Genomic DNA, 25,754 nt, shown 5'->3' with positions numbered 1-25,754 from the left:
CCTGTTCCCATAACGCCCAGCTGAGGCCTCACGTGGGACATTCAGCAGGTACTGTGGATCCTGAGCGCATCTAAGGACGACATCGAGGGCGTGGGCAGAGCAGGTCCCCACCAGCTTCTTTCAGGCTCTGTTTACCACCCAAATTCTGAGCTGGAGTCACCACAGAAAAGGAAGTACCATTGTAAAAGGGCTCCCTTTAAATCCAAGGAATATTTATGGAGTCTAGTTGGAGCCAAGCATGGAGGACAGTGGCGCACCAGGTCTGGTCCTTGCCCCCCCTGAGCTTCGTGTGGGAGACAGCCATTAAAACAAGTAACAGCACAATAATTTAATGAGGTGTGAGCTTGCCAGCAAATAGATGTTCAGAACATTTATTCTGATAATGTACGTTCAGTAGAGCTCCCAGGCTTCCACAGGTGTCCAAGTGTTAGTCACTCAGTTGTGTCTGACTCTTTGCAACCCCATGGACCATAACTCACCAGGCTCCTCGTCCATAGGATTCTCCAGGCAAGAATACTGGAGTGGGTTGCCATGCCCTCCTCCAGGGGATCTTCCTGATCAAGGGATGGAATCCAGGTCTCCTGTACTGTAGGTACCTTCTTTAACTGAGCCATCAGCAAAGTCACACATGCCGAAGGATCCAACATAAACCTATTTAACTCAGAAGGGGAAGTACTTTCCAGATGTCCCACAGCCAGAGGCAGAGTGCAGAACCGAGACACGCCCATGACCTCAGATCTTTGCGTGTGGAACCCACTACTGCGATGTTTTAGGGCTGTTGCTAAGGCACCTGAAGTCTTGTTTCACGGAACAGGATCACTTCTTGCCTCACTGGAGTTCCCAAACGTGTGTGTCTGTGGTGGAGGACGGTGGGGACAGGGGTGGCAGGGAGGTGGGTTTGTTCTCCAGAGAAAACAGACCCGGTAAAGCCAGCTGGTGAAGAGTCAGAGCTGAGATCAGAGCCAGATGGAACTCACTCGTGACAGACAAGAACTTCCCCTTAAAAAGCACAACAGTCTTCCAGAGGCTCCCCAAGACCAGGCTTCAGCAAACTGAGGTTAACAACAACAGGCATTACAGGGTACCAGTTGGATAAATCATGAGATTTATTTATATTTCACTTTAAAAGCCAGAACATAACAAACGTCACTTTCTGGAGAGTCATCTTATTAGAAATACATCAAGTGCACTTAATACAATGAAACTCGTCTTTTGGTACCACTGTGAGACCATCAGGTGAGGCTTTGTTAAATTTCCCTCTAAACTTAGGCTGAGATGATCTCAATTCAGGAGGGTCATAGCAAACTTTTTCCAAAACTACAGTGAAGAAGCTGTAACAACACCCGGGCCCTCCCAAATGACAACGCGTTAGAGAAAGTTACTTTGCCCCACTAGACCCGGTCCCTACCGGTTCCTGAGCACGTGAGATTTCAGCGGCAGGGAGGGCGAGGCCCCAGCAGCGGTGTCCAGGCCCAGAACCCCGGGTCACCTGAAACTTCAGCCACTGACCAACAAAAATATCCCTATTCAGACAGGAAGTCTAACAGGGAAAAATGAACCTAGACAGGGGGCCTTCTGGTCTACCAGAGGCTCTGCTCCTCCAGATGAGACAGCCCATGGCCTTATTTATTAACATTGGTGAAACAAGGTGAACTTCAAGCTTCTTGAGCTGTTAGCAAAGCAAGTTTCTGGCAGACAGTTTCAATGACCAACTGCTCCCAGGAGGTGTGCTGTGCCTCCTGACCTGCAGGTCTTGTCAGAGACAGCAGGTGGGGAGGCTGGACTTCCCCTAACCCCTCCGCCTCAGAAGGCAGGTCTTCGTACACTGATTAACGTGTTGAAACCAGTTTTATAAGGAAGAAGTCTGTGACAAGGGAAAGCAAGCCTCAGGTTAATCCAAGTTGCCAAATAAAAGATGACAGAACTAGTACCCCCTGGGCCCAGGACTTCTTACTCATCTGAGGGCCCCTCTTTGTGCTTCGAGGACAAGAATGTAAGCAGGTTCCCAGAGAGGCAAACATGACTAAGTCATTGGAAAGTAACTCATTAGTTTGAAAAAAATCAGAACCCAAAGCTGTGGCCCTCCCACCTCACTTAAGCTGACCCTTCTCCTTAGTTAGGAATAAATGGAGTTTAATTCCTAAGTCAGAAACACTTTTCACTAAAAATATGTGGTTACACCTCACCCTAAGAAGGCACCATGCAGGCATTTAAGGTTGAACCAGTTAATCCTAAGGGTGTGCAAGAATGGGAGGGAAACAGCACTCATCAAAACTCCCAGCATCAGACCATGTTCAGCTCAGAACACTCACTCCAACGGGACTTGTGAAATGTTTCCCATGAGGTAACTCCAGCTTCCGGCAGCTGCTGCCAATGACCACCACACAGGAACTCGCACAGCACGGGAGCAGCTCCATCACCCACGAGACGCCTTATTGCCAGAGATCACATACCCCGGGGACAAGGAGAGGAGACACTTGTCTCACTTGTGCTATTCATGACCCAGAAAAGGTCCTAGCTGACTTGGAGGACCTGAGAGATCGACACAGGACAGGAGGACAGGAGGTGCGAGCGTGACCCACGGACAGGTGGGGCAGCTGGGCTCCCTTCCGGAGACGGGACAGAGGCTCCGCAAAGCGGCTGAGGAGCAGGACGAGAGCAGACAGGAGACACACAGGTGAGCGGAGCCCCGGGGGAAGGCGGGCCCGTTCCCTGTTCGGAGTGACCCTGCCCTAACACCAGGCCCACTCCCAGGCCTGCTGCACACTTGGGGGCGAGTCACGTTCTCCACACGGAGCCGAGGCTGGGGGCAGCCCCGGGCGCGCCTGCTCACTGGTCAATGATGGAGCGCTGCAGCACCTGGTTAATCATGTCTTCCTCATCCACGTCGTAATCCTGTGGACAACACAGACGCTTAGCAACTGTGTGCAGCTGAGGGGACTCACTGTGGGTCGGAGAAGCAGGGCATCTGAGCAGAGCTCTGGAGAAGGGCCAGGGCCCAGCTGCACGGTCTGCGATGCCGGCTGCCTGACCCTGGGCAGCTGCTTGATTTCCATGCCGCAGCTACTTCACCCTGACCGTGAACATGCCCACGGCACCCTCAGACGGTCAGGCACCTGCGTGAAGCCTGGCACAGAGCAGGTTCTCAGAGCTGGAGTGCCCGGGGTGAAAACAGCCTCTCTGATTCAGTAAGGCAAAGCTACCTACTTGGGCTTGTCTTGGCAACTGTATTCATCTTTAACAAAAAGATGCTAATTTTGAAGTCTGAATTTCAGATACTCTCATTAGGACAAGAGTAAATTGCTCTTTAGGACAACTCAGGAAAGAGTCATGCTTTCTATCTTAGGTCCTGAAACACAGCCATTGAGACTGAATGCTACTCTCAAATCCTAACCTGACACCTATATATGTAAATAAAAGGCTTACCTGAGACAACTAGCTGGATTTGTCACCATAATGCCAAGACAACAGTGTGCCCTTCAAACCACTCAGCTCCAGGGGAAGGATGTAAACCTGATGACCACGTTTGGCTATTTTTTTTTTTTTTTAAATTTTTAAATTGAAAAAAAATTTGGCTGCACCAGGTCTTCATTACGGCATTCAGTTGTGGCATGGGGGATCTAGTTCCCTGAACAGGGATCAAACCCAGGCCCCCTGCATTGGGAGCATGGAGTCTTAGCCACTGGACTCCCAGGGAAGTCCCAGTGTGTTTGATTTGACCTGAAGTACCTGAAGAAATAAATATGGGACACTTCACATGAAATTCTGCCTTTCCAGCTTCTTGGTATTGGGGCAGGAAGGAACCTGGCAACACAGTGCCCAGCTCTGCCCTCATCAGCTGGAGCTGCTGGCAGCATGATGAGTCATATACACTGTCCAGCTTGTAACTCCCTAGACAATCACATCCATGACTTGCCTGGACCCATGGGCTTCTGAGCTTAAGGATCCCAAACCAGGTTCTGTAACAGCTAGAAGCCACATACGAAACAAAGTGGATAAAAATTTTGGAAAACATAAAAGGAAGCTCACTCTGTCTCAGTCTCGATGGCTGGCCAGTTCACTTCCTTAAACGCCACAGAGCTGTCATTCCAGGGAGCCCATCACATCAGTGACAACCCCCCCGGGGGCCCGCAGTTCTCGGGTGAGGGGAGGGAGGGAGCCATGTGGTCCGCTGGGTGCAGGTGGGTTGAGGGGGGTGGCGCGTGGGGGTGGGGGGGTGGTCAGGAATCAGCGCCCGGGCTGCAGACTCACCACGAAGGTGTCGTAGGAGAACTGGTGCCGGCGCTGGAGGTGCTCGATGAAGTTGGCGCTGCGGTAGTTGGGGTCTCCCCAGGGCATCGAGGCGCATATGGGACACACCTTCCGGCACAGAAGCATGGTGTCAGGGATGGTTTAGGTACTCGGTGCCTGAGCAGACACCAGCCCTCTGTGGACTGTGTCCGGCCACCTTTGCTCCAGGACAGCTTTCCTGACTCCCGGCCCACCACCCGGTCACACCCTCAAGGGCACATTCACATCCTGGAAGACATCAGTCTCCTACTGACAAATGGACAGGCAGGGCAGGGTGTGGGTGGTGGGTAAAGGCTTTAAGCCATGATACCACCCATTTCTAATCCCCTACTAAGGAGAGAACAGGGTCAGTTTGTCAGACCAGGAGGGGCCCAGACTGAGCCTTCCAACCCAGTGGGCAAAATGATAGTAAAAGCACAAAGAAAACCAAGGAAATGACAGGTGAGCAACATCCCAAGGAAGTAACACAGTCTTACATGCTATTTTTATACAGTAAATGTTCAGATGAAGGGGCTCAGGGTAAAAAGCCTTCACACAAGAGGCTGATTCCGGCTTTGCAGAGTCGGAGGTATTGGAAAGACAAAGAGTACATGGCAAACAGCCAATCAGTGTGGCTAGAGTGGAAAATTCCTGGAGAGAGGCCGAGAGGAGTGGGAAGGGGGAGAGCCAGGCCTAAGTGGGCTGGATTGGCGATAGCACGTCACCATTCACTTTACAAGGAAGATACGGTGACAGATGGGGCTGACACGAGAAGAATGTGACATGATGGGCAGCTCCTCGAGTGGAAGAGCTGGTGCTGTGGAGCACGGCATGGACAGGACCAGAGTCTGAGGGGGAGACTTCCGAAGGGCAGGGCTCAAACACTGACCATTACAGAGTTCTGCAGGAGGAGGGCAGAATGGGGAGGGGCAAGGGCTTTAACGAGACAAAGTAATCAGAGGGATTTCAGGAAGCCAAAGGAAGGGGGAAAAGGAGAGAAAATTAAGCTGTAGTATCAGATACCATAGAGGAGTTTAGCAATAGGAAAAGGAGTTCGTCAAGGCTGTATATTGTCACCCTGCCTATTTAACTTCTATGCAGAGTACATCATGAGAAACGCTGGACTGGAAGAAACACAAGCTGGAATCAAGATTGCCGGGAGAAATATCAATAACCTCAGATATGCAGATGACACCACCCTTATGGCAGAAAGTGAAGAGGAACTCAAAAGCCTCTTGATGAAAGTGAAAGAGGAGAGTGAACAAGTTGGCTTAAAGCTCAACATTCAGAAAACGAAGATCATGGCATCCGGTCCCATCACTTCATGGGAAATAGATGGGGAAACAGTGGAAACAGTGTCAGACTTTATTTTTCTGGGCTCCAAAATCACTGCTGATGGTGACTGCAGCCATGAAATTAAAAGACGCTTACTCCTTGGAAGGAAAGTTATGACCAACCTAGATAGCATATTGAAAAGCAGAGACATTACTTTGCCAACAAAGGTTCGTCTAGTCAAGGCTATGGTTTTTCCTGTGGTCATTATGGATGTGAGAGTTGGACTGTGAAGAAGGCTGAGCGCCAAAGAATTGATGCTTTTGAACTGTGGTGTTGGAGAAGACTCTTTAGAGTCCCTTGGACTGCAAGGAGATCCAATCAGTCCATTCTGAAGGAGATAAGCCCTGGGATTTCTTCAGATGGAATGATGCTACAGCTGAAACTCCAGTACTTTGGCCACCTCATGCGAAGAGTTGACTCATTGGAAGAGACTCTGATGCTGGGAGGGATTGGGGGCAGGAGGAGAAGGGGACGACAGAGGATGAGATGGCTGGATGGCATCACTGACTCGATGGACGTGAGTCTGAGTGAACTCCGGGAGTTGGTGATAGACAGGGAGGCCTGGCGTGCTGCGATTCATGGGGTCGCAAAGAGTCAGACACGACTGAGCGACTGATCTGATCTGATCTGATCAAGATTATGCATATAGTTAACCTTTGACCAAATTAATCTGTATCTAGACTAATTTTTTTTTTTTTTTTTGGTCAGGAAGTAGAATTTACTGATGGCCTTGACTGAGGAAGGGACAAGGCCTTGTCCAGGGGCCATGATTAGGGATGAAGCTGACCCCAGAGCCATCTGGGATGGGCCCACTTTTCAGCCCCCAGGTTTTCAAATTCACCTGCATTCAGTTCAGTTGCTCAGTCGTGACCGACTCTTTGTGATCCCATGAATCACAGCACGCCAGGCTTCCCTGCATTAAACTTAGCAAATCCCTACTTCTTGGAAGATATGGATCTTCTGGTGGCCAGGGGAACTTGAACTTGGCCTTGAAAAGGGCCTCAATCACATACTCCTCGTTCAGCAGCTTGGTGCCGGTGGACATTATGACTTGGCCAACGTGGGCCCTGGCCACTGTGCCTTGGGGCTTTCCAAAGGCACCCTGCACACCTGTCTGGAGCCTAGACTGGGAATAGCATGAGGCCAGACAGAAATGTCCGTGGAAAAAGCCTGTCTCCAAGGTCCCTTAGGGCAACCATCCAGGCAGCAGGGCGCACACACTACCAGGAAGGGCGCTGTCTGCGGTCACTGCACGCCAGGCCCCGGAGAAAGGAGCACAGTCGGCCTACCTGGTGGCAGTTCAAGACTTTACTTCACAGACATAAAAAAATACAGGCGAAGGTATGTCAAAATCCATGGCAGTCTTTTCAAACACGCCATGAAAAACTTCAGGACTATAGGAAATAATAATTTAATAAACTATTCCTTATCCCCAATGCCTAGATTTAAGTGTGGCACACTTTCTTCAACAATAAATGAAGCATTTAAAAATAAGATACAATTCACCCTTAACTCTTTCAGAACAGTCCTAAAAATGTGTTTCCCTTTATAATATTACTTATTATCTCACCCATCAAACAACCATTTTTTAGTAGCAATTAATATCCAGTCCTTAGATTTTTAGATACTGTCAGAAGTAACCCTGACATTTGTCAATAAGGGACCAGTTAAATCATGGTACAGAGACCAGTAATGGAAAACTGGCAGCTCATTAAAAAAGAATCCGATCCACATGTCCTGACGTGAAACCAACGTCGGCGACGCCGGTTACAGTGTGCAGAATGCGCCGTCACTGGCATCAAAAGGGGGACAAGAAAGGGGGACAAGAAAGGAAGACATGCACAAATCACACTTCCAATCAAAAGCTAGAAATCTATTACTAATAATAGTAATAGAAATGAGTGCAGGGAAGATGGTGGCAGGAAATGAATGAAAGTATCTCTGTCATTTGATTTAACATCCGTTTTAGTTTTCATAATTAGCAACATAGGTGAGTTTACCTGGCTAACTTTAAAATGGAAAGGGGTAATGGGGACAGGTGGCGGTGGCTGTTTGTCTCTGTGTCTAAGCTCACTGGCTCTTTCAATCAGTAGTTAGTTATTAAGAACTGTAACTAAAACATCTTGAGGCAGCAGCTGAAAACTTGGCTTTGGGGTGTAAGATAAATGGGAAAATAGAAATGAAACTAGAGAGAAAGTTGTATTAAGGCCTGTCTGTCAATCATACTAAGAGGGTGGGGTGACACTGCTGAGAGGGGCCAAATTCGAACTTTTTAAGGAAACCATATGTCAGCCTTGATATTTAAATTAAATGTCAAAGACTGATCAGCACTTTCCTAATACTTCCATCTAAATTCTCTTTCTCCGCAACTATGAAGAAGCTATTCACATGGAAAACAGCAACTTTATGTAGAAACTTGGCCAACAAGATCCAAATTAACATTACCAACAATGGGAGCAACAGACGACTCCCCTGATGTGTACGCAGGGGACAGAGCATTCGCGTAGGTAATCATGAAGAAACAGACAAACCCAAATTGAAGGACAAGCTACAAAACAAGTGGCCCACCCTCTTTAAAAAACGTCAAGGTCATGAAAGAAAGAAAAACTGAGGACTAAAGGGACTTAACATTCAAATATAACACAAATCCAGGATCTGCGGGCTGGGGAAAACTGCCTTGAAGGACATTTCAACTGTTAAAATTTAAACGGAATTGCAGGTATTAGCTTGTATCAATGTGACAATTCCTGAGTGTGAAAATTAAAACACAAAAAATGTGGTTTTCTAAGAAGATATACTTCTTCCTAGGAGATATGTGCTGCAGTATTTAGGGGCAAAGGATCAGGGTATCTGTAACCTACTCTCAAATGGCTAGCACAAAATATGTATACAGAGTATGGTTAAGCGAATATGGTAAAATCTTAATCTGTGAGTCCAGGGAAAGGGTACATTAGAGTTCATTAACTAATCCTCTAACTTTTTGTAAAGTCTGACTTTTCCCCTGTAAGAATTTAAACAACAAAACCCACAAAACAAAAAAACTCAAGTTTCTCTTACCACAGATTTGGTGTCCGTGCTATGGGATAACTTGCAGTGTTCCACAAGTCCTTCTTGATCAAAATTCTTCTCAGGACAGTAAGGACAAGGGAAAGTATACCGGTTTGGGACGCTTCTGGAAGATGAAGGCAGGAAAAAAGAAGAAACTTCTCTGTGAGCACCTTTCCACGTAATTTCAACCACTGTCCCCTCCCCAGAGGAGCAAAGTTCACTCAATGCATTAGGACAGGGATTCTGGTGATCACGTCTGAGTCAGGTCAAATGTTTTGAAAGTAACAGTCTAGCCCGCATTTGAAGTGAACATGCGAGTCCTCCATAACCACCCCAAAACAAAAACTTACACCAGCTTTAGCCAGCCTAACAATTACACCTTTGCTTTCCAAAACTCATGAAGACAGATTTCCAAAACTCATGAAGACAGACATCACCGAAGAGAGTCATAGAACCATTTACCTTGGTTGACGAGACGCGTCCTTGGTGGTGGCCTTCACACCTTCCATGATGTAATTCTGGTACTTGGAACAGGTAGCCACATGTGCCCGGATCTTGGACAGGAAGAACTTAGGTGGGAAGGATCAGAGCCCACAAGTTAGCTGGGATCTTGTACCCAATCCAACACAGTGCCAAAGCAAAGGCAAGATGTAAACTAGACCTACACCTCCCTGGGGAGGCAAAGAACCTCACGAGACTCCTGGCTCCACTGAAGGGCCTGAAACTCTGACTTTTTTTTGCAGGGTTTCTATTAGTATCAAGGCTGATGTTTTACTTGAGCAAACCAGGATATCTGCTTCCACTCTAAAATCACTCTTGGAGAGGTTTGTTTTATTCACGATATGCTCTCTGCTCACAGAGACACTCCAAACCCAGTGAAGCGTCTGAAGTGTTCTACCCCAGCACTTAAAACGCGTCTACTTTCAGCATGCCAAGAACCACATTCCATTATAAGTGCAGCAAAGTGATGATTTACATAAAAGGGATAAAGGCCAGTAATCCTAGTTAAATGATAATATTCTGTCACCAGATTGTAATTAATGAACTTCTTACAAAAAAAAAAACAAACCAGATTCTGAATTCTACTTCATTAATAAAATCTAGTCTTTGCAAGACAGAAAGACAAAATTGTACTTCAATATCTTGAGTTTCTAAATCAAAAGAAACTGGAAGGAAAAATATGTTTCAGTGCTTGCGCTATGGCTTACCATGATGCTTCTGTCTTATCTCCAGCTAAAGAACTTGACTTCAAGCTGCCAAAGAGCTCCCAGTTAAAGGGGATGGGAACTAGCTCTATTCAGAACTATAGCCACTGTGTACCCGTAGTGCCAAATTACTCTGAAAGGAGGAAATGGTAAAGAACACCCAGTCCATGGCTGCTCACACTAAGGTGTTAAAGAAACTGACACGCAAGGGTGTCCGACAAGTCATGGAGTGAAAAAAATTTTTCAAAAGTGAAAAGAAGTTGTAGAAATATATATTATAGTAGGATCCTATTTTGTAAAAATCCTACATCTATGTTTGTATAAAACCCACACCTGTGTTCGTCAGAGAGCAGGGAAATGTTTTGCAGCCTTCTAAACGGAAGTATTTTTAAAAAGGTAATCTCTGGAGTGGGGAACAAGCCTACATTGATTTATATTTTTGTGCTGTCTGGAATTATGAAATCACAATTATTTAAAACCCAGTAATTCTGTATATATCTCTTTTGAAAATAAAACAATAGCATTTCTCCTATGCAGTTATAATTATTTTAAAATAAATATTCTTGACTCTAATATGGTCATACAAAAAAAAGAACACGGATGCGTTTCAAACACTGGACACACTATCGTGAAATGTCTTCATATTGACCTTTGTACTAGAATCCCTCCTTGCCAAATGCCAAAAGCTGAACCAGTTTTACATCTGTAGTGAACACATCACAAAATTTCCCCTCAGACTCACTGCAGCAGGTAGTTTTGAGGCACTGACTACATTTTATACTTTAAAAAATGGAGAAATATCACTCTGTCTTATTCTAATTAAATTTGTGTATGCTGCTTTGGGAAAAATGGGTCTTTTACAGAAAAAAACTGGGATAACTGATTTCTATGGTTTTCAAAGCTAAGCTATATAATATGCTAAACCAATTATTTAAAAGAAAAAACCAAACCACACAACCAATCAGGTTACCAAAATGCAACAGCACGGCCACGGCCACAGCCAGCCAGCATGCACATGTGCTGCTGCTCACGCAGCTACGCTCTAAGTTCAGAAACAAGGCGGCAAGCTCTGTGTTTTACCCATCTTACAGACGCCGACTGCTCCGCCCCACTCCCACATACATTTTTACGGCAGCCGTGGCAGGAAGTCTCTGTGCTCTCAATCTGCCGCTCGAGCTCCACGGCTCGGACGCCAGGCGCCAGAGCGCTGCGACACACGCCACAGACAGGCTTCTTCGGCTTCAGACATTCCTGCAGGCATGCAGAGCAAAAGCTAGAACAAGACATACAGAGAACCTGCGTCATGCATCGTGGAGACAAGACAACAAAAATGGATAAACTTTTCAAAATGACATCAATGGATAATGAATTAAAAACTGCTCGATCCCTGCTCTTGATTCAGTTCTTCTGGGCAATAAAAATGGTGGTGGTAGGGTAGGGGGAGGAGGGCAGTGTTCCTTGCAAAGAACACACAGGTCCAACGACAGAAATAAACGTGAACTACCGTGACACGCAGCAGAAGGTGCGACGGCACAGCCTTCAGTCCTTAGCCCTGGCCACTGAGGGATCTTGCTGGGGTTTCCCGAACTTCAATTTCTCTTCTGTGAAGTGGAGGCTTGCAGTACCTACCTCTAGAATTTAGGGAGGATGGATTACGTATAGTGGACTCTTAGGACAGTGTCTAGCACGTATGAAATGCACCATAAGCAGGAGCGGCCATCAACAGAGGTGAATGCAAAGCACTATGGAAACACAAAGTCAAGAGCAGCCAGATGTAACCCGAGAAAGACAGCAGTGGTTAGACTTCAGACAGCATACACGAGAGCGCCTCAGAAGAGTTCAGTGGCAGAGGAGGGGAAGAATATTCCAGGCCCCTAGGCTTCCATTTCCTTACATGCATTGTGCATGTTTACCACTCTGCCTCATAAGCCTCAGGTACTTAAAGCAAGGTATCAACCAAACCAAAATCAAGATTTAGAAAAATAATTCTGGGATTAGCATGGACAAGAGAGTTGTCAGTTTTAATTTTTTTTTTTTTTCAGATGAGCAAAGAAACCAAATAGATGGCCAAAGGCAAGAGATCATGAGGGCCTGACTGAGGCAATAAAGAATTCAGGAAATGATGTGGGGATGGATTCAGGAGGACTTGCAATTTACTAAATTTGGAAAAGAAAAGTTAAAGATGACCAACTTTCTGTATATCTGAAGCCTAGACAGGTGGCAATGCTGAGGTAAGGTACAGAGAAAGAAGGAATAATGAGGCATGAAAATATCCCAGCTGCACTTGCAACCTCAGAGATCTAAGGCAAGATAGCAAAATCTGCCAGGAAGAACTCTGGATATGTAATCAAAGGTAATCTGCACGTTTCTTTTGTTTTTTACTGTCTCTTAACATTTTTCTCCCTTCTGTCATTCAGCTAGGCGTCAATGCTGCTTTTCTTAGCTGTGACTCAGAGATCAATGTTCACAAGCCACTCTGTGCCTGTCATGCCTAACAAACAAGCTCGCTTTTAAACGGCCCCTGTATCTTGGACGGGTGTCCCTGGTGGCTCAGTGTAAACAATCTGCCTGCCAATCCAGGAGACACAGGTTCGATCCCTGGGTTGAGAAGATCACCTAGAGAAGGAAATGGCAACTCACTCCAGTATTCTTGCCTGGGAAACCCCATGGACAGAGGAGCCTGGCAGGCTACAGTCTACAGGGTCGAAGAGTTGCACATGACTTAGAGAGTAAACAATGTTGGTCTGGCTTTCAGTTTCCATTTCCTACTGATGGGCCTTTTTCAGCCTTCTAGATGCCCCACCCTTCCTGTTATAATTCTCCCTAGACAAGTCGTCCTGGGCACCCAGCCACCTGCCAGTCTCCAGCTGTACTCCACTAACCTGGAGAGGGATGTAAAATTCAGGGCTTGAAACAAAGTTTTATAAGAACTCAACGCCCCGTGCGGCTAGAGCTGCAGTGCTGCTGTTTTCAAGCACAAAAGCTAGCAAAGATCAACCAGGCAGAGCAAAACGCACTCGGTGGGAGTTAAGGGAGATGTGGGGGCCCTCACAGAGATCCCGCCAACTGTTTTCAATCAGCATCGAACTGATGAACGTGTGGAGCTAGTATGGCGAGTATAGACAAGAGTCAAGGTTTGAGTATCAGTACTGCCCCCTGACCTCTGACCTTGGAAAGGTCCACCTGGCTCAAGGAAACCTCAAATTTTGCTGCTCTTTAGTTGGTAAACTGTGCTGGGTCAAGCCTCTTTTTAAGTATTAAATGTAAATTAAATCCACTCAAGTAATCCAAAATTAGGTAAACCTAATGAGAGCTGATTGACAGAAAAGCGGATTCAACTTGAGAGCCACCTAGGGGCCGCTTCAATTCTCACAGTGTGCTTTCACCAGTTTCTCAGCTTATGTGGCCTTCACCTGATCACTCCCCCACCCCCACGCACACGGGCTTTATCTCTGTGATACTTTCCCAGTGGACAATGAGTTTGACTGAACACTGCTAGTACTTATTTATCATCAATTCAGTGGACTGTGAACTCTGAGGGCAGAATCACCTTGTTTCTTAGGATGTTCCCCAATTTGGCACACAGTGTGTATACAAATATTTTTAGCTAGTTGAATATACGGAGAAGGCAATGGCACCCCACTCCAGTACTCCTGCCTGGAAAATCCCATGGAAGGAGGAGCCTGGTGGGCTGCAGTCCATGGGGTCGCTGAGGGTCAGACACGACTGACTGACTTCACTTTCACTTTTCACTTTCATGCATTGGAGAAGGAAATGGCAACCTACTCCAGTGTTCTTGCCTGGAGAATCCCAGGGACAGGGAGCCTGGTGGGCTGCCGTCTCTGGGGTCGCACAGAGTCGGACACGACTGAAGCGACTTAGCAGCAGTTGAATATAAGATTGGAAGATAGTTGCTCAAAACACTACACTGGGCACTTGGGACAGAAAGAGGTGCAAAACACTGCCTTCATGAGCCCTAAGTTTTACTCTCTGAAAGGCAGGAGGAGTCCCCTGGAGAGAAGCTGGACGGTAACTGAAACGTGAGAGTGACAAGGGAGGCTGTCACTAGAACTGGGCCTATATGGAAAGGATTTGGGGTGGTGACGGGAGAGGGGCTGAAGGGGCAAGAAGACTTCCAGGCTAACCGAACTGCAAGCAGGAACAGCCTGAAGCTGGAAAGAGCTTGGCGTACAAACAAAAAGGCGGCCGGGTGGCTGGGGAGCCCTTGCCAGGCGCCCGCGGTTCTCTGGGCAAACAGACACCCGGTCCATCAGGGGAGAGCAGACAACGGTGAGCCGGCCCTGAGGGAGCCTCGGTGCCCTCACCTGCAAAATGGCTGCCACGTCTCTGCCCCACAGGACTGCTTCAGGAACAAGAACGCCCAGCAGGTGCCTTGTGTGCCTCCTGACCAACGGAGGGGTCCTAACACCAACCCCAAGCGATGCCCGCGGTGATAAGCGCTGGGGGAGGCCACAGAGCAAAATCAACCCCCAGCAGCAGGAGGCGGGCAGCCACACTTTGTACAATTCTTTCCACTCAGCCGTTTTGCGGGTCTGATGGAGCAAGGCTTCCATTCAAATGTGGCCGGCCTCAAAGCCCACCCCAGGGCCTATTACTGCACATTCTCACACAAGCTCCTTTCGTCCTCACAAGCAGCCTATTAGCAGCATGGAGGCTCTGAATTTCGAACACAGTGCAACACGCCCCGTACGCCTGTGGGAATGCGGACCACCGCCACCTGCCAGCCCCCGACCCCTTTCCCGTGAAGGGCAGACGGGTCAGGTCTCCTTCAGGACTCCCCTTTCGTCCTTTTGGTCCAGTCGAGCGTTTCCCCAACTTCAGAGCACACTGGAACTGCCGGGCAGAGCCGGACACAGGACACGGCCTAGCTGAGGGGCCACGGGCAGCCCACTCACGGGGACCCGGCGGGCCTCGGGCCCCACGCCCCCAGCAGGCGGCCACTCCGCCATCACGCGTCGGAGGGGGCCCGGGACGCAGCGGACTCAACGGAAGAGCCGGGCGCTGGGGAGGAAGCGGGGCGGAAGAGAAGAGCGCCCCGCCGACGTCCACGGGCCCCCGGGAGCCCCGCGGGGACGCGCCTCGAGGCCAGGCCTCCCGCTCCCGCCCGGAGACCCTTCCTGCTGGGGCCTCACTCCCTCAGCTCCATTTTCATCCCAGTCAGGAGAACCCCCTGCCTACCACCACCCCGATCGGGCCCCAACCCGCCACTTACACGTGTCCGCAGGGCACCTGCACCGGCTTCTCGTACACCTCCAGGCACACGGGACACGTGAAGCGGCCCAGGGGGTCGGCCTCCGCCGCGGGTCCTGCCAGCTGCGCACCACCATCACGGGCCGGGGCCTGCGCCTGCGCCGCCATCTTGCTGCCGCGGACCGCCGCGCCTCAGCGGCCGAGGAGGAGGCCGAGGGGCGGAGCGAGAGCGGTGAGGGGCGCTCGGGGCGTGGCTTATGGAACGTGTGTCGGGTTGGGGGCGGGGCCAGCGGGCGGGCCACGCCTCCTGGCCCCTCGGACGCTAGGGAAAAGTGTAGATCCGGATCCAGAGACTGGTATGAGTGGAGGAGGGTTTGTGCTTCAGCCACTTTTGCCCAAAATTTAAATGGTTGTTACTATTACTTCGGAGAAGGCAATGGCAACCCACTCCAGTACTCTTGCCTGGAAAATCCCATGACTATTCCTTAATCTTTCTCTTCAGTCGAGTTTCAGCAAACAAATTTTACAGGGAGATTTGATACCACTCCCAAGCTACAAATAGAAAATCAACACCACGTATTTCCACAAGGCACGGGGAACAAATACAATAGAAACAGTATAGTCTTACGAATTCGTGCCGGATACTGTTGACGCAGGAAAGGGAGATTGAGCATGATTACAGAGGTGTTGAAGACAGGCTATCACCACATTGAGACTTCCTAGGGAAAGCAGAAGTAATAAAATTATTTAGTATTGTCTTCACGTGCCTCCTGGCCATGGGGTCCAACTCCAGTTCTGTAGAAGATGGGGAACCTGGGGTTTGAAGAGATAGACTAAGCCTCAAGCTTGAAAGAAGCAGGCCTAGAACCCAGACGTTTTGAATCTCATCTTCCTTTACTTCCCACTGTACCCAGTTGGCTCTCATATACAGCCCGTTATAACAGAAGCTACTTTTTTTTTTTTAAAGACTGGCTTTACTAACAGGTCTATGCGGTTTTCTTAACCAGGAAAGTCAGTGATCAATTAAACTCTACCCTGTAAGGCCACAGAGGCCTCACAGTAAGGAGTCTGCACAAGACAAATAAATCAGTTTGCTAAACCAGGTTAACTGAATGCAAATTTGCGCCTCGTCTGGCCCATCCCCAGTCCTCTGGATTGATTCTGCTTGACCTGCTGGCAGCAAGAGGATTATTTTTAACTAGCCATGTGGGCCATCTTTTCACTAACCAGTAACTTGGTGTGTAGGCAGCAGCCCAAGAGAGCCAATGCTTCCATTTCACCATTTCTTTTTCTTGTTCCGATGTCAGGCACTGTGCATCTGATATCTCCCCAGCCCAAAAGTGCTCTGTCTCCCCTTCAGGAATGGGGGTGCCTCTGTGGGGGCAGAGATGTGTTATAGGTATTTATAAGTTTTTGTTTTGGCCTTGTAACTGCAGCCAGACCCTGTGCTGTGAGCAGGGAGGGTGGTGAGGGCAGGGGAGTCCCAGACTTGGGCTTCAAATCCACTGAGCGCCTCCCGTTTGAGCTCTTGAAATCGAACTCATACATACCTTACCTGCCTCTTGAGAAACCTATAGAGTTAGAGCTGGGTATGGAATAATGGACTGGTTCAAAATTGGGAAAGGAGTACGTCAAGGCTGTATATTGTTACTCTGCTTATTTAACATATGCAGAGTACATCATGTGAAATGCTGGGCTGGATGAAGCACAAGCTGGAATCAATATTGCCAGGAGAAATATCAATAACCTCAGATATGCAGATGACACCACCCTAATGGCAGAAAGCAAAGAGGAACTAAAGAATCTCCTGATGAAGGTGAAAGAGGAGAGTGAAAAAGCTAGCTTAAAACTCCACATTCAAAAAATGAAGATCGTGGCATCTGGTCCCATCACTTCATGGCAAAAAGGGGAAAAATGGAAACAATGACAGACCTTATTTTCCTGGGCTCCAAGATCACTGAGGACAGTGACTGCAGCCATGAACTTAAAAGATGCTTACTCCTTGGAGGAACAGCTATTACAAAACTAGACAGAGTATTAAAAAGCAGAGACATTATTTTGCTGACAAAGGTTTGTATAGTAAAAGCTATGGTTTTTCCAGTAGTCATGTATGGATGTGAGAGTTGGACCATAAAGAAGGCTGAGTGGCCAAAGTATTGATGCTTTCAAACTGTGGTGCTGGAGAAGACTCTTGAGAGTTCCTTGGACAGCAAGGAGATCAAACCAGTCAATCCTGAAGGAAATCGACCCTGAATATTCAGTGGAAGGACTGATGCTGAAGCTGAAGCTCCAATACTTTGGCCACCTGATGTGAAGAGCTGACTCACTGGAAAAGCCTCTGATGCTGGGAAAAGTTGAAGACAGGAGGAGAAGGGGGCAACTGGGGATGAGATGGTTGGATGGCATCACCGACTCAATGGACATGAATTTGAGCAAGCTCCGGGAGGTGGTGAAGGACAGGGAAGCCTGGTGTGTCTGCAGTCCATGGGGTCGTAGAGAGTCGGAATCGACTGAGTGACTGAACTACAGCAATGAAAGAGAAGAGGACAGGACTGAAATAATAGTATATTAATAGTGAACTTTGGGGTGCTTATTATTCTAAGCACTTTACATGAATTCTCACAGCAAGCTATGACAGGTTCTACTGTTTGCGTTTTTTGTGTGTGCTTAGTCTCATCCAACTCTGAGACCCCATGGACTGTATGTAGCCTACCAGGCTCCTCTGTCCATGGGATTCCCAGGCAAGAATACTGGAGTGGGTTGCCATTTCCTCCTTCAGGGAATCTTCCTGACCCAGGCATAGAACCAGCATCTCCTGTGTCTCCTGCCTCAGCAGGGGAATTCTTTACCACTAAGCTATCTGGGAAGCCAATTTGCATTTTACAATCATGCAAATCAATGCACAGAGGTATTAAATCACCTTTTAACACAGATGGAACACAGGAGTCAGGATTTTCCCCGGCAATCCAGTGGCTAAACTTCCAATGTAGCGGGATCAAGGGGAACTAAAGGCCCATATGCCGAGGGTGGGGCTAAAAATTTTTTAAAGTAAAAAACAACCAAAAAGGACTGCCAGTCACTCTCAAAGTCTAGTATGCATCGGAGTCACCTGGGGGGGATTCCGAAAATAAGAGTTGCTGGGGGGCAGCCGCCCAGAGTTTCGAATTCAGCCGGTCAGTAAACCTAGAGCGTGGCCCCAGGATCTGCCTTTCTAACGTTTTCTCCAGCTGGTGCAGGTGCTGCTGGTCGGGGCTGCACTTTGCGCACCATTAACCTACGTTACACCCCACACCCCGCCCCAGTCAGTGTTTCTGTTGTTGTTGCTCACTGGTGTCCGACCCTTTAGGAGCCCATGGGCTGTAGTCCACCAGGCTCCTCTGTCCATGGGATTTTCTGGGCAAGAATACTAGAGTGTGTTGTCATTTTCCTACTCCAGGGGATCTTCCTGACCCAGGGATCAAACCCGTGTCTCTTGTGTCTCCTACATTGGCAGGCGGCTTCTTTACCACTGAGCCAGCTGAGACTCTAGTACAGATGGTTCCTAGACCTCAAATCAAGTAACCCTCAGAGTCTTATCTCTCAACCTCAGGTCACATATAAAATGTATTTATTACTATGCTTATCTAAAGTAGGTAGAATTTACACCATTATGCATTTCTACATTTATTAATCTGGGCTTCCCTGGTGGGTCAGACGGTAAAGCGTCTGCCTGCAATGCAGGATACCTGGGTTCAATGCCTGGGTTGGGAAGATCCCTTGGAGAAGGAAATGGCAACCCACTACAATACTCTTGCCTGGAAAATTCCACGGACTGAGGAGCCTGGTATGCTACAGTCCATGGGGTCACAAAGAGTTGGACACGACTGAGTGACTTCACTTTCACTTATGGGTAGATAATTTCATCTCAATGTCAGCAGTTCTTCAAGACTGCCAAATTGCTAATAGAAAGCTGTAGGAATTCCCACCTGCACCACTAGGGGGCAAACGGGTATCTCACAGTCTCGCCGCACCTGGCCCAACTAGGTGGAACAAGGCTTCCCTTGTTCTTAAATCTTCCCAGTTGCTTAAATGTTGACTACCCCTATCCCTTATAGCTTGCTGCTGCTGCTGCTAAATCGCTTCAGTCGTGTCTGACTCTGTGCGACCCCATAGACGGCAGCCCACCAGGCTCCCCCGTCCCTGGGATTCTCCAGGCAAGAACACTGGAGTGGGTTGCCATTTCCTTCTCCGATACAAGAAAGTGAAAAGTGAAAGTGAAGTCGCTCAGTTGTGTCTGACCCCTAGCAACCCATGGACTGCAGCTTACCAGGCCCCTCCGTCCATGTTTTTTCCCAGGCAAGAGCACTGGCGTGGGGTGCCATTGCCTTCTCCGCCCTTATAGCTTACTCGTGGCAAATAGATGGGGAAAAAAAATGGAAACAGTGACAGACTTTATTTTCTTGGGCTCCAAAATCACTGCAGATGGTGACTGCAGCCATGAAATTTTAAAATACTTGCTCCTTGGAAGAAAAGCCACGACAAACCTAGATAGAGTATTAAAAAGCAGAGACATCACTTTGCTACAAAGGTCTGTCTAGTCAAAACTATAGTGTTTCCAGTAGTCATGTATAGATGTGAGAGTTGGACCATAAAGAAGGCTGAGCACCAAAGAATTGATGCTTTTGAACTGAGGTGCTGGAGAAGACTCTTGAGAGTCCCTTGAACTGCAAGGAGATCAAAGCAGTCAATCCTAAAGGAAATCGACCCTGAATATTCAGTGGAAGGACTGATGCTGAAGCTGAAGCTCCAATACTTTGGCCATCTGATGCGAAGAACTGACTCATTGAAAAAGACCCTGATGCTGGGAAACATTGAAGGCAGGAAGAGAAGGAGATGAGAGAGGATGAGATGGTTGGATGGCATCACCAACTCAATGGCCATGCATTTGAGCAAACTCCAGGAGACAGTGAAGGACAGGGAACTCTGACATATTGCAGTCCATGGGGTCGCAGAGAGTCAGACGTGACTGAGCAACTGAACAGCAACAACTTAGGATGGAAGTAAAAACCAAAAAGGAAAAAAATACTGAAAAAAAAAAAAAAAGAACACAGTCTTGGATTGAAAGGACTTTTAACATGAGTAACACTGGCATGTAAATGTCTATTTAACCAATAACTTCTTTGTGTCAGGTATCCTGAGAGGTGGTGGAATTTGGGCAGTGAATGATTCAGCTATAAAAAGGAAAGACACAGGAGGATGACTACATAAAAAGGCTGCTCCCAGAATATTGCTGTTCATCAGTCACTCCAACAGCTCACCGCTTTTGCACAGCATTTTGCAATTTGTATTCTATCAAGCCATGTAATGAAGCACAAACAACGTCAATCTAGCAAGATCTAATCATGACTGTAACTGAAAAATGGATATTATGGTTGCCCCTGGGGACGTCTAGTCTACTTTCTGTCTCTTTGAATTTGCCTATAATAGGCATTTCTGGTAAGTGGAATCACACAGTGTTTGTCCTTTTGTGACTTAACTTCTTTCACTTAGCACAATGTTTTCAAGGTTAATTCATGATGTAGCATTCATCAGAACTTCATTCCTTTTTAATGGCTGAATAATATTCCATTGTGTAGAAATACCACATTTTGTATATCCACTCATACGTTGATAGACACTTGGGGCCTCCCTAGTGGCTCAGACTGGAAAGAATCTGCCAGGAGTGTGGGAAACCGGGTTCGATCCTGGGTCGGGAAGATCCCCTGGTGAAGGAAATGGCTACCCACTCCAGTATTCTTGCCTGGAGAATTCCATGGACAGAGGAGCCTGGCGGGCTAGCCCATGTGGTTGCAAAGAGTCAGACACACTTAGCGACTAACGCTCACTTTCACTTGGGTTGTTTTCACTTTTTGTTTGATTTCTTTTTGGCTGCACCACTTGGCATGCGGGATCTTAGTGCCCCGACCAGGGATCAGACCTGTGCTCCTGAAGTGGAAGCACGGAGTCCTAACCAGTCAAACTCCAGGGAATTCCTTTTTTTTTTTTTTACAGTGGTGTCATTTCTCATAGGCTCCCTTTGTTGGCAGAACCAGGAAGTGTATATATATATATATATATATTTTTTTTTTTTTCCTAAATAAATTTAAATATTTTTGACCGTGCTGGGTCTTCCCTGTTGTGTGGGCTTTCTCTAGTTACAGCAAGTGGGGGCTACTCTGTAATGGCGATCCTCAAGCTTCTGCCTGCTGTGGTTTCTTGTTGTGGAGCACAGGCCCTAGGGCGTGCAAGCTTCAGCAGTTGTGGCGAATGGGCTCAGTTGCCCGGTGCCACGTGGAATCCTTCCATACCAGGGATCGGACCCCGTAGTCCCTGCATTGGCAGGCAGATTCTGTTCTTAACCACTGGCCCACCAGGGAAGTCCCTAGGAAGTATGTTTACATACGGTGTTTATAATTGAGAAATTTCACTTAGAAAGCTGGACCTCTAGCTTCTCTTCAGAAACCTGAATGCCTGATCATGATCAGCTGGGAAACTGGTGATAATCAGCTGGCAGATGGTAGGGGTTCAACATTTGTTTTCTCACTGAAGTATTTATTGCACGCCTACTGCGGGCCAGGTACTTGGTTGTATTACGGTTCTTCTAACTTCTGGCGCTACGTAGATGAGATGGTAGTACTCTAGAAGCTAGTTACACCCACTGTGTATATTTGTAGGCAGTGGAGTTTCAGTACCCAGTCCTCACTTTTGGCTTCTTTTTTCCCTCCAGCTGGAAGGAAAGCTGGATACCCTTACATGTCCAGAGCCCATGCAAATGCCACCTCCTCCTTGGGGCTGTCCCGTGTGCCATCTCAGACGTCACTTCTCCATTCTCTAAGCTCTTTGTCCTTCTCACAACATTCATCACCTTCTGTCCTGAATCATTGGTGTTCAGTTCAGAAATGCCACTCCAGTACTCTTGCCTGGAAAATCTCATGGACAGAGGAGCATGGTAGGCTACAGTCCATGCGGTCGCAAAGAGTCAGACACAACTGAGCGAGTTCACCTTCTTTCTTTCTTTACTCCTAACTTATTAATCTTCTCTTTCTGGTAAGGAGACGGTACACTCTTTGAGGGCAAGCACTGTATCTGTCTTTCTTGGGTCTGTCTATGTCCTTAAATCTAACATCAGTCCTGGCACATTGTAGGCATTCGATGAAAATTTTGGTTAAAAACAATTGCTGTTGACCTCTCTGATGGGTGCAGCGTGGCATGGAGTAGTAATATAATTGTAAGCAAAACAGACATAGTAGTTTTGTCCTCAGAGAGTTAACTGACTTCTAGGGGAGAAGGATATTAATAAAAATCATATAATTTGTATCTGTAGACTGATTTGAAAAACATGATCTTTATTTGCATTATTGTCCCCAGTTGGCTTCATACATACGCACCCTTAGAAAATATATATAGTGTTGGTTGATATTGTGTTTTGCATTTCAGGGTATTGCTCTCTTTTTTCCTTCCAAAATATATCTTGCAGAGTAATGTAGGGTTACATCATCCTTTTAAAGTGATAGATAGTAGTCATTAGTATGGCTACACCATTCCCCTATTGATGGGCATTTAGAAAGTTTCTGGGTTTTGTTTTTGCATTACAAAGAATAATGCAACAGGTCTTTTTGTACACTTCTGCTTTTTCTCTGGTAGATTCCAGAAAATCAAAGTGGTGGGTCATAGGCTTGCTTTTCTTTTTCATTTTTTGTTCTACACATGCCTATGTCATTAGAATTCATACAGCACTTTTGTGATGAAAAAAAATACGCTAAAAAATAGAAAGAAGTAGGTAGATGGTTCATGTTGCTGGCTTTTAGAATGCAGAGGTGCCTGATCACTGTCACATGACTGTTACATAATCTGCTAACCATTATGTAATAAAATCTGCAAAGGATGCTCCTGTGATTACACGTCACCAAGCAGAAAAATCTCAGGCCTCCAGCCCTGTTTTCAAGATGAGAAATGTCTCCCTTCAGAGATTTTGGTATTTTTCTGATACAAAATGTCACAAGAATCAGTGACCAGGGTTTCCTACCAGTAAAGCCTTCTTAAAACTTTTGTTTTCTTTTTGGCTGTCACAAAACCACAGAGCTGGAAGGGACTTATTAACAGCCTCATGCACTCTTGTAATGGTTTCCAAAGTACAGTTTTGAGTTGTTGCAAAGGCGGAGTTTGGGTGGGACAGTTTTTCTCAGCTGGAGTTCCTATAAACACCATCACCTTAGGAGTGATTAACACAGGAGCTTAAACACGAGCTGGTAACAGCAGAAGTACACAAAGATCTAAATCGATGCTCAGACAGCAACAGATAAATACAGTAATTGCTGCTCTTTGAATAGCAGGTTGTTGGTTCTCCAAATGCTCTCCAGGCACCATGTCACTGACTCCTGAGACAAGACCCACTGACTTTAGCTGGGGACACCAAGACCTAGAGAGGGAATCCCACACTCAAGCAACACCTGTTGGACAGCTCCTGATCAGACATGTGCAGAGCTCATGGGAAACACAGATATTATGAAAGACGGGATATCCCTGGCAATCCAGTGGCTAGGACTCTACACTTCCAATGTAGAGGGCAAGGGTTCTATCCCTGGTTGGGGAACTAAGATCCCACGTGGCACATGTCATGGCCAAAAATTTTTTTTTAACTTTTTTAATTATGAAAGATGTTGTTGTGGGGTGGGAAACCAGGGGAAGGTTTTGCCTGGAGAAATCAGAGAAAGCTTCAGAAAGGATATGAGGACTCAGTTGGGGCTGGAAGTCAAGAAAACAAGGAAGGGAAGAAAGGAAGAACATTCATACCCAGTGAACAGCATATACAGGCATAGAGGCCAAAGTGGTCAAAGAATATGGTAGGTACAGAGAGCCAAGACCATGTTGGAGAAAGAGAATTTGGCATGTTGTGGGCCCTGAGTCTTCAATAAATATCTGGGGCGAGTTAGATAGAATGAGTGGTTCAATGGTAAATGTGTTCAACAAAGTCTTGAGTATGTGCTGGACACTTTGCAAGCACCAAGGGTTCAGTGAGTGATGAACCACAAAAGCAAAGTTCACAGTTAACATGGTGTGTGTGTGTGTGTATGCTAAGTAGCTTCAGCTGTCTGATTCCTTGCAACTCTATGGGTTGTAGCCCACCAGGCTCCTCCATCCATGGGATTCTCCAGGCAAGAATACTGAGTGGATGCCATTTCCTCTTCCAGGGGATCTTCCCGACACAGGGATCAAATCCGAGTCTCCTAAGTCTCACTGTACTGGTAGGTGGGTTCTTTACCACTAGCCACCTCTGGGAAAACCATCAACATGATGGGTGGAAGACAAATCCATGAAGTGAAGTGTGACAAGCCACCAGAATTAACGCCAGTGTAGTCTACACTGCAGGAGTCTGGTGAAGTGACAAATCAAGGAGACAGTATTTGGCTGGGTCTTCCTCAATGCTGGTTTCCATTCAGGGAAGTTGAGGGCTGAGAAAAGTCATTTCCTTTGACTTACCCAGATTTTATTTTATATTTTATTATTTATTTATTTTTTGGCCATGCCATGCAGCTTGCAGGATCTTAAGTTCCTTACCAGGCATTGGACGCAGTCGCTCAGCAGAAAGCATGGACACCTAAACACTGGACCACCAAGGAATTACCAACTTAACCAGATTTTTAAAACAGTGTATTTAGATTATTACACTAATGCAACTACTGTGGTGTTGGAGAAGACTCTTGAGAGTCCCTTGGACTGGCAAGGAGATCCAACCAGTCCATCCTAAAGGAAACCAGACCTGAATATTCACTGGAAGGACTGATGCTGAAGCTGAAGCTCCAAACTTTGGCCACCTGATGCGAAGAACTGACTCACTGGAAAAGACCCTGATGATGGGAAAGACTGAAGGCGGAGAAGAAAGGATTGAAGAAGGAGAGGACAGAGGATGAGACGGTTAGATGATATCACCGCCTCAGCGGACATGAATTTGAGCAAACTCCAGGAGATAGTGAAGGACAGAGAACTCTGACGTACTGCAGTCCATGGGGTCGCAAAGAGTCGGACACGACTGAGCAACTGAACTGAATGCAACTACTTTAATAACTTTAGTAAGTGGCTTCCATACTCACTTGAATCCCAGAAGGCGGTATATTATTATTGCATTTATAGGTGAAAAAGCCGAGGCTCAGAGAAGTTAAGTAACTATTCCAAGGTTATGTTGCTAGTAAGTGGTAAGGCAAAACGGGAACCCTCGCTCTTAGACACAGCCTGTAACATCGCCATTCCCCTCAAGGCTGGATTCAGTCTCACGTGACACTGGGCATCTTATTTGCTTTTTTTAAGCCTTGGTATTTCTACCTGTAAAATGGGGGTGAGGGATCCAACTGTCAGCTTCTTCTCAGGCGCGGTCGAGAGCTCATGGTCAGATCGCATGGATAATGGGGAAGACCGGGAGGTGGAAGCCGCGAATCTCTCCATCCGAGCTCACAGATCCAAGTTACCACCTCTGGGCTCCAGCCAGGTTCCCATGACAACCCGGCCAGCCGCCATCCTGGGACCCAGGGCATGCGTCACTTCCGGCCCGTTTATTTCCGGGTCCCAGCCCCAGCCCTGCGGCGGCAGGCCTTTAGGCTCCGAAGTGAGACGCCGCCGCTTCTCGCTCACCCTTCTGCCTCAGGCTTCTTCTCCGCCTCCGGCGAGCGTCGG

The 25,754-nt window shown here is 47.2% G+C and overlaps 1 protein-coding gene and 1 non-coding gene across 2 annotated transcripts; both read right to left on the bottom strand.

Annotated features, from left to right (window-relative positions):
* Positions 1-1,088: 1,088 nt before the first annotated feature.
* RNF114 (ring finger protein 114) lies at positions 1,089-25,545 on the bottom strand. The gene is made up of 7 exons (XM_019972568.2): positions 25,407-25,545; positions 15,091-15,787; positions 10,980-11,130; positions 9,115-9,221; positions 8,662-8,776; positions 4,252-4,359; positions 1,089-2,895 (listed from the first exon to the last, which is right to left on the bottom strand). The coding sequence occupies exons 2-7, from the start codon at positions 15,234-15,236 to the stop codon at positions 2,830-2,832; spliced, it is 693 nt and encodes a 230-aa protein (XP_019828127.1). The 5' UTR covers positions 15,237-15,787; positions 25,407-25,545; the 3' UTR covers positions 1,089-2,829.
* On the bottom strand, positions 6,773-6,903 carry LOC139186723 (small nucleolar RNA SNORA70). Its single transcript, XR_011570391.1, has one exon. It is a non-coding gene; the product is annotated as a small nucleolar RNA SNORA70 (small nucleolar RNA).
* Positions 25,546-25,754: the final 209 nt, after the last annotated feature.

The sequence above is a fragment of the Bos indicus genome, chromosome 13 (assembly GCF_029378745.1).
Source record: "Bos indicus isolate NIAB-ARS_2022 breed Sahiwal x Tharparkar chromosome 13, NIAB-ARS_B.indTharparkar_mat_pri_1.0, whole genome shotgun sequence".
Classification (NCBI taxonomy): Eukaryota; Metazoa; Chordata; class Mammalia; order Artiodactyla; family Bovidae; genus Bos; species Bos indicus.
The sequence above is the reverse complement of the archived record's forward strand: the minus strand, read 5'-3'. Positions and strand labels throughout refer to the sequence as shown.